The sequence below is a fragment of the Bombyx mori genome, chromosome 2 (assembly GCF_030269925.1).
Source record: "Bombyx mori chromosome 2, ASM3026992v2".
In the NCBI taxonomy this organism is placed as follows: Eukaryota; Metazoa; Arthropoda; class Insecta; order Lepidoptera; family Bombycidae; genus Bombyx; species Bombyx mori.
The window spans coordinates 6,015,771-6,031,702 of record NC_085108.1 but is presented as its reverse complement, the minus strand read 5'-3'; the positions used below and the strand labels follow the sequence as shown (position 1 = coordinate 6,031,702).

The 15,932-nt window shown below is 38.3% G+C and overlaps 2 protein-coding genes and 1 long non-coding RNA gene across 3 annotated transcripts in view; 1 reads left to right on the top strand and 2 right to left on the bottom strand.

Moving 5' to 3' along the window:
* Positions 1-15,932, bottom strand: part of LOC134200481 (uncharacterized) — a 330,115-nt gene that overhangs the window by 34,432 nt on the left and 279,751 nt on the right. The gene's annotated exons all lie outside the window — the stretch shown is intronic.
* lasp (LIM and SH3 domain protein Lasp) overlaps positions 469-15,932 on the bottom strand; it is a 39,664-nt gene continuing 24,200 nt past the window's right edge. Inside the window, 6 exon segments of the mRNA NM_001252672.2 lie at positions 469-1,203; positions 2,491-2,538; positions 3,876-3,982; positions 4,621-5,247; positions 6,071-6,206; positions 7,518-7,650. Of these exon segments, the coding sequence (NP_001239601.1) occupies positions 1,051-1,203; positions 2,491-2,538; positions 3,876-3,982; positions 4,621-5,247; positions 6,071-6,206; positions 7,518-7,650 (1,204 nt within the window). The 3' untranslated portion in view covers positions 469-1,050.
* Positions 12,301-14,438, top strand: LOC101738020 (uncharacterized). Its single transcript, XM_004933248.5, has one exon. It carries the CDS (start codon positions 12,656-12,658, stop codon positions 14,303-14,305), a length of 1,650 nt encoding a protein of 549 aa, XP_004933305.1. The 5' UTR covers positions 12,301-12,655; the 3' UTR covers positions 14,306-14,438.

Genomic DNA, 15,932 nt, shown 5'->3' with positions numbered 1-15,932 from the left:
CTGAAAATATGTTTTTTTTTTTATGTTAAGAATCATGCATGCAAGTTTTAATTAAGTCTTCTTGAACAAACACGTGAGTAATCCTGAGAGACATTGAGGATTACCTTGGCTTGCTAATCAAAGTAACTTAAGATTAACAAAAAATATACATATTTCAAAATAAAATTTAAGTATTCACGAACTATGAGTGATGGATGCGGCTTACATTTTCTGACAAATATGTGATATGATATGCGTGTGTCATCATTTGTAAAGTCCAATTAGGCCGAAACCAAGAATCTAAAACAATACTTGGAAGCTTATGATATGTTTAATCGAATCAACAAGTCACACAGCCCTTTCGCATACTATATTTTTAAAAATGGCAACACAGCACCGCTGTCGGTCTGGCCATTAAACGTGGCAACACTCAAAGAAAACAATGTACAGAAAAGTTTGCTTTCAGTAAATAATTGAAACAAATTTTATGGGTTATTTCTGTAATGAGTTTTTTTTTTAAATTAGCCAACGATTAAACCATAAGATCCATTACAATTAATTGATAAGAGATGTTAATTTATATAAATTATGAGTTACTTTTTCTTGTTTCAATAATCATATGTCAATATAAACACTCAAAAAGATATTAATTACCAATAAAACATGTAAAAACATTTCTTTTTACTCTTTGTTAAGTTATGTGTACACCTTTATTTCGGTATTATGTAAACTTTAAACAATAGCAGATTATAATGCCTTTAGTATCCATCTACCAAAAGGGTTGTCCGGCAAATTCTTTATATTGTATTTTAAGTGCAAAACTAGATTTTTTTTAATAATATTAATGCTGTAACTGGTGTAACTGTTTAGACTCCGGACCAAGTATTTATTATTATTTTCAATAAACAAACATAGTTACAAGTACCAATTATAAATAATAGTTCTCATAAGGCCGGCATTTATTAAAAATTGTTCTTAAAGATTAAAAAGCATGAAAAACATGCAAAATCTAAATCAATTGGTAATGAATATTTTTTGAAGCGTTTTTATCAGTGAGTGGATCGTCCTAATTCAATTGTATTGCCGTAATGCAGACGCCGGTGCGGTCTCGACGTAGTTGGCTGGCAGCATGCCCGCCATGCCGGTGCGTACCACCTGACCCATCATCCAGCCCTCGTCTATAGCACTTACATTCATTATGAGGTCGCCTTCACGGAACGACACCTTTAAATAGACATTTTTAAAAGGTTATTTTTAATTGTGTTACTGGTGGTAGTAGGACCTCTTGTGAGTCCGCACGTGTAGGTACCACCACCTTGCCTATTTCTGCCGTGAAGCAGTAATGCGTTTCGGTTTGAAGGGTGGGGCAGCCGTTGTAACTAAACTTGGGACCTTAGAACTTATATCTCAAGTTGGGTGGCGCATTTACGTTGTAGATGTCTATGGGCTCCAGTAACCACTTAACACCATGTGGGCTGTGACTACGTGCAAACACCCAAGCAATAAAAAAAAAATTTTTTTTGGGCCTATTCGCAGTTGTCTCCAGTTGTAGATGCTTTTGTCTCACACAGTATTTCAGAAGTATGTGTTTCTTTTTCTTACCCTTTTCTAACATTATATGAGGTCAGAGCACTCTTATCATGCTGCATACATATTTGACATAAGTATTATGGCCTGCATAGGTTATATCTCCAAGCAACATGCTTTTTCTGCACCAAAAGCATGTCAATATTTTATTTAAAAAAAAATCATATACTAGTCATAAATATAGGACCTTTTATTACACTGGATAAGTAGAATTGGGGATCTCAAAACATTTTATTTCCGAGTGGATATTAGAATTCGTGGACATCATGGTACGAATGGTATCTATCACCCACCCAGAGACACAAGATAAAACTCTGCAAAGTGAAACTCCTTTGAAATCTATACGATTGTTATACCCACATGTGGATAACAGTGGTTTTTTTTTTTCCTACCTGAGCCTTGAGCTGAGAGCCTTGAGAGGCTATAGCGTAACCCTAACGTTTGTAGGTGAGCTCACGGGGCTCAAACCTGATGACGTTGCTAACACGAACCCAAGCAAGAGCCGTGCTTCGCAGAATCTACCACCGGATCGGAAACGCGACCCACTGAGAAGATCCAGCGAGAAACTCAGTGGGCTGTGTCTGGGAGTTAATTTACTCGTCGAGCCCTTCGTCGCAAGCGACGGGTTCGACGAGAACGGTGACCGGTGCTTGAAGTACCTAGAAGCACCGTTAGTGGATCGGGAGGATCCGAGATGATAACAGTGGATAGGGGCAATAAAGCATTTATAGAGAAGACTATTAAGAAGATACTGCTGCTACAGATTAGGCAGTACAGACTACAGAGAACACCCAGTGGTGAGGTCTGTATTGTTTGACTCATTAAATTAAAAAAATAAAGCTGTGATATTACAACGGTGCTTTTCAGCTTCCTATTTCCAAGGGTATAATGGAAAATGTTCTTTATTAGTAAAAAAAAACTTACCTCATCACTGTCGTTGGCTTCGTAATCATACATTGCTATGTACACTTGCTGAAAATAAAATATATATTATATTACATTATGTGATTACATTATTATATTATTTTACATACTCTTGATGTTAATTTTTTTTTTTTAGGTTCACACATCTGGATGAAATCTGCACACATAAACATTGAACTTATTTACATAAAATAATACATTATAGAATTCACCCTTTTGGGTGTGAACACATCTTGCTTAAGAGCGTTTGTGCTTAAGATGTAAATATCGTTAACTAATATTAAATTAAGCCAAAGAAAACAAAAAAAAAAGAAAACAAAAAACTGCATATACAAACTTACAAAAAAAAATAAAAAAAGAGGGAAATTAATGTTCAATATATTGAGGAGTGAAAGGTTTAAGTGACATTTCGGTGAATGCAAAACATTTATCTTTATAATTAAAGGTCCGTTTTATTGGGTAATAGCATCAACAATTCAATGTTTTTTAATTGAACTTCTTATAAGTTTACTCCATTCAAATAGCTAAATAAGTTTTTTTTTGTTGTTATGATATTTATTCCAAATGTTAAACTTTAATTGGCGCTTTAGTTGCAAAAAGTCCGCTTAAACCAAATATCCTTTCACCGCTTGACATAATATATATTTTTTTAATATCTACAATCAGAATCCTGTGCTTTCAGTGGATGCTTTGAAATTAACATAACATAAGGTTGATATATTTTTTTCAACTGTAGATTGGAATTGATATGAAAATGCAATAGGTCTAATTAGGTTATGTTATCAATACTCCAGACTAGTTTTTTTTAGATCCTGCCTATGCTGATAGCCTTGAGAGGCTATTTCAGCTTCGCCCTAATGTGTGTAGGTGAGCTCACGGGGCTCAAACCGGAGTGTTGCTAACACTGACCCTATCAAGAGCCGTGCTTCGCAGAATCTACCACCGGATCGGAAGCCCGACCCACTGAGAAGATCCGGCGAGAAACTCAGTGGGCTAGTCCAGACTAGTTGATGAGCAGTGCAATGGACATCACGGCGAAATGACGTTGGACACTTTGAGACGTGAGGTCGCATCTTCAGTATTACACCGTTACGTTCGCAAATCAGGCAACGCCTGGGAGATTCTAGTTTTTTATCCAGTGACAGTAACTCACTAGTTAGCGGGTTTTTAGTAAAAAAACGACAATGCATATTTATAAACGATTAGTTTCTTAAATTGGTCTATAATTTTCTCATTTATTTGGTTTATCAATCAATGTCTATGACATATATAGAACAGACGAGGCTGTATGGGGTTAGATCCCCTTGCCTTTCCTAATAAGGAAAAATTGTACCAAAAAAAATGTCTATGGCATATTAGTGGGTGTATATTTTGTGTTGTTTTACCGGATTCTGTGAGCTAGCCGGTCTCTGCACTTCATTGGCCAACGGATCCAGATCGGTTACGCGACCGATCTGCCTTGACTGCTGATGTTGTGTTTGATGACTGCTACCTGTAAACATTTTTGTTTAATCATTATTTTTCAGAAATTCTTTTTTAAATTTTCCAACGGTGATTCTAAAACATAATCAGGCCTGTTTATACCACGTTTAAGAGGTTTATGGGTATCTATAACGTAAATGCGCCACCCAAGTTGAGATATAAGTTCTAAGATCTCAGTATAGTTAGTTACAACGGCTGCCCCGCCCTTCAAACCGAAACGCATTATTGCTTCACGGCAGAAATAGGCAGGGCGGTGGTACCTACCCGCGCGGACTCACAAGAGGTCCTACCACCAGTAATTACGCAAATTATAATTTTGCGGGTTTTATTTTTATTACACGATGTTATTCCTTCACCGTGGAAGTCAATCGTGAACATTTGTTGAGTACGTATTTCATTAGGAAAATTGGTACCCGCCTGAGATTCGAACACCGGTGCATCGCTCAACACGAATGCACCGGACGTCTTATCCTTTAGGCCACGACGAGAATAAAAATATTTTCGTTAAATTTTTTATATGAAGATGATTTTTTAAGAATAAATAATACGGTAGTTAAAAGGCTGTGAAGGTCAAAAAGTAAAAATCTCAAGATGTGCACATAGCTGATTTTGGTTTGACAACGACGATATATAATGAGATACACAAACCTCTTTGCTTTCCATCGTTTGTGCTGTTATAGATGACGGTGGCGGAGGCCCTTTGCGTATTCGGAGGAGCCCTAGGCCCGTCGCTCAACGGATCGTAATCCTGAATCCTACCGATCTTGGGCTGACCAGAGGACCCGTAATTCTGGGCGTATTGCCCATAATATTGACCTTGGTAATCTTGGTATTGGTATCCGATATCCTCTTTGGGCTGATAGTATTGTTCTGGGTAACGATTTTGCGGGATTGTGGAATTGTGGGATGGCTGATAATGGGAAACTGGTTGGCTGTGTTGGGGTAGGGTTTGGCTGTGCTGGGGTGCATTTTGAGCGTGTTGGGGTACGTTTTGGGTGTGATGGGAAACGTTCTGAGCGTGCTGGGTGTTTTGGGGGTAATGGGGCAGACTCTGTCCGTGCTGCGACATACTTTGGTTGTTCGATAGATTCTGGTTGTGATTGGGTAGAGGTTGGGTGTAGTGTTGTTGGCTATGCCCGGAATGGGTCTGGTGTTGGGTGGTCGGGATCTGGTAGTGGTTTTTGGGGGGTAGGTTTGGAGGTGGCACGTTAGGCTGTAGCATTTCGTTCGCGTAATTGTCTATCTGCTGATGGTAATTATCCGGCGGCGGCACATCTATAAAGGAAGCGTGATTGACAAACGACACATATTAGATACAATGGCACATACACGATACATAAGTGTTGATCAGGGAAATATTTAGATACTGAGAGGAACTTATTCTCTTTCCTTTAACAAAAATTAACTACAATCATTTAATCATTTTAGTGCTGAGCTTATTTTCACATTTTTACCGAAATTGCCATAGAATTTTGAATAAAAAAATAAGAAAACCTTATGAAAATTTTTAACTTAAAAAAGAAAATGCAAAAATTATACGTGCGCACGCTTACAGGTCGATATCTAATACCTGTTAATCAAACTGCGCAATGATCGATATTTCGACGCTCCGCACTTCACACGAATCAGTACAGAGTCGATTTATCGACGGTGCGCGCTCAAACGGTTAAAAAAGTGCAACTAAAATATTTTCCTGATCAAACCAACGGTGGAACGGTTAAGGACATGTGATAATAAAACATACGGACACACGAATGGCTTCATCACCGATCAAAGCAAAACACCATTGGAACGATGCTTCTGTCTACCCTCAAAACGTGCGTTACATGTATGATGATTGTGCGGACGGTAACGATACAATATTTATACAGGGTGCTTCTTTGTTTACGTACTATAGAGACATTTCGATGGTGTAACAAAAGTCCTTGATGCTTCATGCTATCGAGCGAGAAGCACTCGGATTTATTTAAATCTATGCCTAGACATAAATTCCAAAGCTCTCCCGCACCAGTAGCCTGTTAGCCGAGTCCTATACAAGACATTGACAATGATAACGCGCAAGCTAAACTTGAAACCAAAACACCCGGTTTGCACCTACCCACTATTTCTCCGTTTTCGTTGATCTGCCTCTGCCTCTCCATCTGGGCTTTCTTCTCGAGATCGCCGTGGTACGCCACGTTACTTATGATCTTCGTGTTCGCTTTGATCCTTAAGGTCTCAGGATCGTCTGCCACCTGGAGATGGAAACGAAATGGATTTATTATTATTGCTTACAGCCAACCCGGTGTTAAATGGTAACTGGAACCTATAGACATCTACGACGTAAATGCGCCACCCACCTGGAGATATGAGTTCTAAGGTCTCAAGTATAGTTCCAACGGCTTCGCCACCCTTCAAACCGAAACGCAGTATTCGCTTCACGGCAGAAATAGGTAGGGTGGTGGTGGAACGTACCCGCGCCGACTCAGAGGTCCTACCACCGAAGTTTTTGCATCGAGGCGTATATGCACTAACACCGATTTTTTCCCCCTACCTATTCGCTAGTGGCTTAGCGGGCTATTCCAGCTACATCCTGACAAGTAAGTGAGTTCACGGGTTCAACCTAAGATTAGCTAACACTAGCCCTAGCAAGAGCAGTGCTTCACAGAATCTACAAAGGGAACGGAATCGCGACCCATTGAGAAGATCGGACCAGAAACTCAGTAGGCTGTGTCTATAGTGTAATTCGGTAATGGGATAGCAACGCCGATTTTGTTTGCAGTCCTCCTGGTGGCAAGTTAGCGTTATTAATGCATCAATACCAGTCAAAGTGCTGCCTACCACTAAGGAACTTTCCTAACGGCCCTTGATAAAATTGAAATATCACTGCAGAGAAGATTCATAGAAGGGGCGAGATCTTTCTTCTTTGATAGCACTTTTGAAAGTGCGGTATCCGGAAAGAGGCATCAATTCTGAAAGTGATCGATGATATGATAGAAAAGATATCACGATGTCTCAAGCAATTTCCCAGGGCACTTAGTACCGAGCATACTCTATACAAAACAAAGATCTTCAGAGATCTTATATTCTGTACAGATCCAATTTGCGAACAAAAATCAAATCCGAAATTGGCTATGAGCGCAAACGTTACAGAATGTATAACGTATTTTATTATTTATCCAATTTGTGATTTGTCACCCCTAAAGTACCTTATTTTTATTGCTTATACGGGTGAACGAGCTCACGGCCCATTTGGTTTTGAGCAGTTATCGGAGCTCAAAGACAACAACAAGCTAAATACCGTCATCCACCATGAGACATGACTTCTTAGTCTCAATTTTTTTTACAATATCTTTATCAGTATACCTTTTTATTTATTTATTGCTTAGATAGGTGGACGAGCTCACACCACCTGGTGTTAAGTGGTTACCGGAACCCATAGACATCTACAACGTAAATGAGCCACCGACCTTGAGGTATAAGTTCTAAGGTCTCAAGTATAGTTACAACGGCTGCCCCACCCTTCAAACCGAAACGCATTACTGCTTCGCGGCAGAAATAAATACCTGTGTGAATTTCCCTTTACTCCTCTCGAAGTCGGCGTGGTACTTCACGTTGCTCTGTAGTTTCGTGTTTTCGGCGATCCGTTTCAATTCAGGTGTTTCGGCCATTGTCGTCGGTTTCGCTTTCGGTACGTGACTGCAATTTAACGTTAGAGGTTACTTTAATAAGACCTTCTTTTTTATATTTTTTTATTAGCATTCACGCGCTCCTTCTGTGGATGAATTAGGGGAGATACAGAATCTGTAAACTGCATACTTAGATGCAAAACGGGGCCACTTAAATGATTACTTGGTCTAGTGACGAACGGTATAATCGCGCGGGAACATTATACGTATTTCATTAGAAAAAAAATTGTACCCGCCTGCGGGATTCGAACAGCGGTGCATCGCTACATACGAATGCACCGGACGTCTTATCCTTTAGGCCACGACGACTTAGAACCTGTATTCGCGGCATATTTATGTAGCATATACCCCACGAATAAAGAATATTACATTTACAAACGTTAAGAATTCGGCAAACGAAAACTTCACTGGAGTAGAGCACTATACAAGCGGAGCTATATGATGTGACTTCAATACCATAATTGAGTCGACTATTATCAAAGCCGGCAATGTGACTTTTGGACAATTATTGGTAAATCAGTAAAACGAATTATTGACTTTGTATTCCATTGGCAGTCACAAAACTCTTCTGAATGACATCTTAGATAAATAACAGGTTAAGTATTAACCTTTATTTAATGCAGGTTTTGAACCGTATTCTTTGAAGGAGACGATTATATTCAAATCAATCTGTATTGACATATCAATAACATTTTTTTGTCCAAATGCACAGATTGCCACCTTTGATAATAGACGACTCATATATACATATTATATAATCTGAATCTCGGAAATGGCTCCAACGATTTTCATAAAATTTAGTATACAGGGGATTTCGGGGGCGATAAGTCGATCTAGCTACGATTTATTTTCAGAAAATGTTGTTTTATTCGTGTTTTCAATAATCAACTTTATGACTCTTCCCGACATCTATCGGCGAATAATAATACTATTTTTACTGCTTTGAAGACACAACAAGATGGCGTTATAAAAAAAAAAAGCCGAGCAAAGCTCGGTCATCATCTAGTTGTACTAATATGTTAACCACGTGTGGGCGGATACATGCGCTCTGTTGTCGATGGTGGAACGCGTAATATTAATGTGCTTAAACTTGGCTTATTTGGACTTTGGAAGCCAAGCCGTGTTCCCAGGGGCTCGGACTTGGGATACTTATGCATCTCGATCCTTTTTTTCCTTAATTCTCTGGTAGCCTAACGGGTTATTTCAACTTCACGCGAACGGATAGATGAGCTCAAGGGCTTAACCTGAGAGTTTACTAACACTAGCCCTAACAAGAGCCGTGCTTCGCAGAATCTACCACCGGATCGGAAACGCGACCCACTGAGAAGATCCGGCGAGAAACTCAGTGGGCTGTGTCTATGGGTTCGACGAGGACGGTGACCGGTGCTTGTGGTGCCTAAAAGCACCGTTAATGGATCAGGAGGATCCGTAATGACGTGCTTTGGGCGACGTCGACGGTTTACCATTCGGTCTACTGGGTCGGGTATGTAGTTTCCAGCGGTTACGATGAGAGGGTTCGATGTCGATAGGATAAAGAAACTTTTACGGTCTGTAGCAGAATTTGGCATTTAAACCGAACACGCAACCGACTCAGTTTTCTGTGGGATATTCTCTGTGGATCGCGATTTGCATCCGGTGGTAGATTTAGCGATTCAAGGGCCTTCCTAGGGTGCTTAATTCTCTCAGACTGAACCTCGTGAATCCGCCCGCTAATCACAGTGAGGCTGGCATGTACTACAAGGCCGCTAAGGCAGATGGGGAGAATAAAAACTGATTTAAAAAAAAAAAACTTTTTCTTAACATTACTATCGGTCTAGTTTTGAATAAAATGTTAATGTTATCATTACAATGGTATCTAAATCGGATAGGGAAAAATCAACCCGCTGAGTTTCTCGCCGGATCTTATCAGTGGGTCGCGATTTCGATCCGGTAGTAGATTCAGCGAAGCACTGCTCTTGCTAGGGCTAGTGTTAGCAATTCTCTTAGGTTGAACCTGTGAGTTCACCTATCAATCCGCGCGCAGTTGGAATAGCTAAGCTACCAACGATTAGGTAGGGAAGGATAATAAAAATTGTAAGTCTAAGAAAGTCGTATAATTGAGACTAATCTTGATACATTTACAAACGAGCAAGCAGTGGCCTTTGTTAGGTCTTCTTAGGAGGCGCTCGGGCAGCTGTTAGAAAATCCCACCCCTCCCTGGCTGAGCCTTGCTCGCCCACCTGTCCAGTATTCTTAGTGCGAGTTTCTTAACGTTCTCGATAGCGTAAAAGTTAAGCCAATTTTGTATGCAGTTGGAACAGCGCCCCTAGCGGCAAACGTACGCAAACGAGCCCACTCCATACAAATATGAGTTAACTTTTACGTTATAGAGAACGTTAAAAAACTCGCACTAAACACACCGGTGAAACTGGAAAGGCTTCCGGGCCACTAGTATTCAGGGACGTCTTAAATTAGGCTGGGGCCCTTGGGCACATAAGAATTTGAGGCCCTTTTGGAAAGTAAAAAAAGCGAATTAAAATAACATTTTTTTACTGAGTATGACCATTTATTATAGGTAATCAAATACAGTATGATATAATATGTCATTAATGATATTAGAATGCTGCTGGTTTTTTGGTTACTTAGTATATGGTTTACTTAGTAAATTAGGTAGGATGCGTTCGGAAATATTATTAATTAGTTCAGTAGGAATAGGCGCAGTCATCGATATAATGGCGTAGTATGCCTTATAAATAGGTACCTTCTGATAAGATTACTGATTTGTGAAAAGAGTGTAATGTGCCCGACAAAAATGTTTGAGAATAAATGTGTGAGAGAAATTGTCGGTCCTTAGGGACCCTCTGAGAATGGGGGCTCTGGGCACGGGCCCCGTGTGCCTTTATGGTAAAGACGGTATTGCTAGTATTACTTCAATCATTTAAGAAAAAAGGCAGTGGCCTGGCTCAAATGTATCGGGTAGCTTAACCAATATAGTTTGTATCATTCTAAGCGATTACGAAGCGTTTCGTGTCGCGCGAACAATAACATCATCATTTTGCGTAATGTTATCGATATTAAATGCATAAATGTAGGACGCATGCGTCGAGCATGAAGGTTCAACGGTCAAGGCGCTCGCCACATTAATATAAAGCTTCGCGTATACTCTCAAATCAAAATGAAACGATTTTGAAACGATATTGAAAATTATAATTCCCGAAAATCTATAGAGATGGCAGCACTATCACGGATACAATATATCGGATTTACAAGTTTTTGTCGTATTGATTTAACAAATCTCAAATTTTATTACTGATGGTAGTACCTCTTGAGAGTCCGCGCGGGTAGGTACCAGCACCCTGCCTATTTCTGCCGTGAAGCAGTAATGCGTTTCGGTTTGAAGGGTGGGGCAGCCGTTGTAACTATACTGAGACCTTAGAACTGATATCTCAAGTTGGGTGGCGCATTTACGTTGTAGATGTCTATGGGCTCCATTAACCACTTAACACCGGGTGGGCTGTAAGCTAGTCCACCCATCTAAGTAATAAAAAATAATATATATATTCTTTCATATATGGATTAAAACAATTAATTAATAAGTATTATTTAATATAGGAGCACACACTTAACCGAACACTCAGGAAAAAGACAAGACGGAAGTTGAGTTAAGAGCGAGATAGCTACATTTTAGATTTACGGGTATCGAATGCGTTTAGGAATCGGTTTGATATCTCACACTGTACCAAATCGTTTAGAATACCATAAAGTTGCTTAAAGAAATCGCACAAAAGTTAAAACTTAGAGTACACTAATCGTTTATTTTACGATGATAGTATGTGTCTGGCTTTAATTTCAGTTGAGACAGAGAGTGGAGCAAGATAATCCGACTATTGTATGCAATATGCAATTGTTACATTTACGATTGGTCAGCCATTTCTGTCTTGACGTTGATTGGCCGAGTATGGTGTCTCGGCACGAGTCTAAAGGGACGTGAACCTAATAGATATTTGGTCTAATATATCGATAATCGATTTAAAAAAAAAAAACATGTCTTAGTAAAATTAATAATGATATTAATTCAGGCCAAGACCTAAGTAAGAGTTAATTGGTTACTTTGTTACTGTTACTTTACAATTTTGTTATTGTCCTGCTGCCGAGAGAATGCGATATTTTTATCAGACATTTAGCGCTGCGTTATAACCTTGTAATTTATTTATAAGCTTTTTAGTCATTACTATTAGTATGGTAAATAAAAATGACGTGAACTCGACGTCATTTTAAAGTTACATAGTCCGTTCGATCACGAACAGATAATTTCAGGAACCAGACAACACTGTACATAATGAAAAATTTAATTATTGCAAATCAATAACAAAGGTTAATAACAATAGTATATCGTTTGAAATAAAATATGTGTTAAAAATATCGTATATATTTATGTATGTTACAATAATTTTAAAATAAATTTATGGTGCCTATTTTTAACCACATACTGAGATTACAATTTTAATAAGATGAACAAACAATACAGTTTTAAAATCTTGACATCATTTTGCACACTGGCAGCTGATTCACAATAATTTATCTATGTACTTACATATATTGTATAGCCAACCAGCCGTGGTTACCTCCTTATCTTTATTTAAACCAACGAAAGCAAAAAAATACAAGATTTAGTCCTTTACTTTCAATGAATTCTAATTAGAATTCAAATCACAAATGGAAAAAGAAAAACCTAACATGAAATATTATTGTTTTTACATCGATATCATTTGTTTTAAATTCACGATGAACGAATAAGTTTTTCTACATCCCAACACTATTGTCACTTACGTCAAATCAACTCCGTTGTAGTCTGTAGAATCGCGCAAAATAATGAGCTGATTACACAATTAACAGTTAATTTATAATGGAAATACAAGTTAATGCGAATTCGTACGTTGTACCTCATGCCAGTAGTGAGTTGGATCGATAAGTTGACGCGCGAAAATGGGTGAATAAATTGTTAAAAAAAAAATCCGTGTTGTGTCACAACAAAAATGAATTTCTCGAAGAGAGTGCGCACTAGAATTGTTTGGATTCCTGTAAGGAAGTATCAGAACATAGAATTGGCGGAATTTTCTGTTAATAACGAAGGTATGTGGATCAGGATCGCGGAATTAGTAAACCACGCAGGTCTAAAGCGTTATTATAAATGTAAAGATGTCAATGACGCAGGAGAATCATGCGGAGCCAAACTGTGCGTTGTTATAGACAGTGACACGAAAGAAGCTACTTTATACAAATCCGATAAACACAATCATACAAACGAAAAAACAGAGATCGCTAAAATTAAAACACCAGTAAAGGAATTCATACGAAATTTACGAGCCCAAAACTTGAATGCAAAGGACATTTACAAGAGATTAATGGAGCGGAATGATTTAAAGATTCCCACTTACAATCAAGTGGTGCTGTATATTGATGTTTTGCAACGAGAGATCAAGGATGTTGTTATCGACTTGAGAATGTTGGAGAATTGGCTACAAACACACTCTACCACACTGAAGGAGGAGCACAGAGCTTTTGTTATTTCACATCAAGTATTACACAACAAAAACACATTTTATGCTGTGATCTCAACAAAGCATCTCTTCAAATTGGCAGTCAATGCTGAAGTATATCATTTGGCTACGATGCAGAAATTAGCTTGGAGTAATCTTCCAGCTTTTGTTTTAGGGGCAACAGATAAGAAAGGAAAGTTTCATGCAATATGCATAATTTTATGTGGATCATTAAATTATTATACTTTTAAATTAATTTTTTTCAACATTAGGACAAAAGTTAAAGAATTATTTTGCAAAGAAATGAGGCCTGTTGTAATTGTATCTGATTCTGAGGCTGTTCAAGACGCTTTTGCTGATGTCTTCCAGGTGAAAACTAGAACATGTTGGAGGTATGCACAGAAACAAATCGTCAATCAATTAAAATGGTCCATAAGATCACCGAGACAACTTATGAAGGACTTGAATTTACTAAGATCCGTGACCTGCCCAAGTATCTTTGATGCAGCTTCTGAACTTTTCTTAGAGAAATACGATCATTTAACAACATTCATTGCTTATTTTAAGGAGAAATGGTTGGTCAATGACCGTAAATGGTTCTTAGGGGCAGCTCGACCATCGATACAGACCAATTTTGGATTGCTCAAGTATATAAAACAGATAAAAGATACTTATGATGAGAAATTATGTTTGAGTTTACAGCTACCACAGTTTTTGGATGTTCTTATAAATGTCATAAATGAAATATCAACAGGGTATGCTGCTGATAAAAATATATTTGTGAAAACACAAGAAGTGACAAAAAAAGACTGGATCATTGGTAATGAATGGGTCAAAGGAGCTAAAACGAACATTTTGCTTGTTGATGATAACTACACACATTATGAAGTCACAAATGGAGTGCAGATAGATGATGATGATGATGACAACAAGTGGGTCAGTTTTGATGTTTTTATCAAGAGACATTTTAGTGAGAGTCGTGTTTCAATACCGCTAAATAAACAGCTGTGGTATTTGAGTAAATGTAACTGCCCTACATTTTACAAAACATATAAATGCAAACACATTATCGGTTTATCAATGATGACATGGCCACAATTTAATGAAGACTGTATTGAGATGGAACATGATGTCAATATTTTATAATAAATTTATTTATTTATTTATTAATATAATAAGCTTTTTTCAAGTGATAAAATAACAATTTATTATTAGGGTATTCATTGAAATAAATTAAACAATTAATTTTATATTTTCCATGATTAAAAATATACCTCAATTCATTTGGTTTACTTTAGAATATAACGGTAATTAAAAAGAGCCTAACCCTTTATTACAAAATTCAAATTCAAATTCAAAATTCAAAATCATTTATTTCAACTTAGATGTCAGTATGACAACACTTGTTGAATGTCAAAATACAAATAACAATGTTAACTCTACCACCGGTTCCAAAAAAAGCCACAGTCCTGAGAAGAACCAGCGAAACAAACTCAGCGGGCTTTTTTTTTTGTTTTTTCTCAAATATTTTTTTTTTTTTTAAATGAATAAAAATATTTACAATAAAGGAAAAAACAAATCAAAAAATACAATTAAAAACATACTTTATTATAGCGATAGTGAAAGCTGATGATCGATCTATCGCCGAGTTATCGACAGCTTTCAATGTTGTCATCAAAACGATATTGGTTCGGTTGCCTCAAATTGGAAAGGTAAGAAGAATTGAATAAGTGGGTGCCGCATGAATTGAATGATCGACAGCGTGACGAACGCATTAAGGTATGCCTTGCGTTGTTAAACAGTCACAGAAATGAAACAACCGCATTGTCACTTGCAATGAAAAATGGATTCTTTTTGATAATCGTAAGCGGTCATAATGTTGGAGACACCTTGATTTAGCACCTAGGCAATGCCCCAAACGAAAATTGACACCTACAAAGGTCACGGTAAGAGTTTGGGGGTCCAGTGCCAGTATAATTCATCACAGCCTCTTACCCAAATGTGACGAGCATTACTACGGATGTGTACTGTGAGGAACTGGACCAAACGATGGAGAAGCTCACAAATTTCCGGCCAGCTTTGGTTAATCTCTCGTCCCCGCTGCTCCGACACTACAACTTTTTTTTCCTACCTAAGCTGATAGCCCTGAGAGGCTATATCAGCGTAACCTTAACTAGTAGGTGAGCTCACGGGGCTCAAACCTGACGACGTTGCTAACACGAAGCCTAGCAAGGCCACTTCAATTCTAAAGGTGCGATATAAAAAAAAAAAAATTAAATTTCTATATACTAAATAGCATCTTCATAAATAAAGACCTAATACTGGTGGTAGGACCTCTTGTGAGTCCGCGCGGGTAGGTACCACCACCTTGCCTATTTCTGCTGTGAAGCAGTAACGCGTTTCGGTTTGAAAGGTGGGGCAGCCGTTGTAACTATACTGAGACCTTAGAACTTATATCTCAAGGTACGTGGCGCATTTACGTTGTAGATGTGTATGGGCTCCAGTAACCACTTAATACTTGGGGGCTTTGAGATCTTCCACCCATCTAAGCAACAAAAATTAATTTTTCGTCCATCGTTCACATGGTTTTTTTTTTTTTTGCTTAGGTGGATGGACGAGCTCACAGCCCACCTGATGTTAAGTGGTTACTGGAGCCCATAGACACCTACAACGTAAATGCGCCACCCACCTCGAGATATAAGTTCTAAGGTCTCAGTATAGTTACGACGGCTACCCCACCCTTCGAACCGAAACGCATTACTGCTTCACGGCG

What these genes read in the sequence shown, in the direction of transcription:
- LOC101738020 (XM_004933248.5), top strand. Translation starts at nt 12,656, where the DNA reads ATGAATTTCTCGAAGAGAGTGCGCACTAGAATTGTTTGGATTCCTGTA.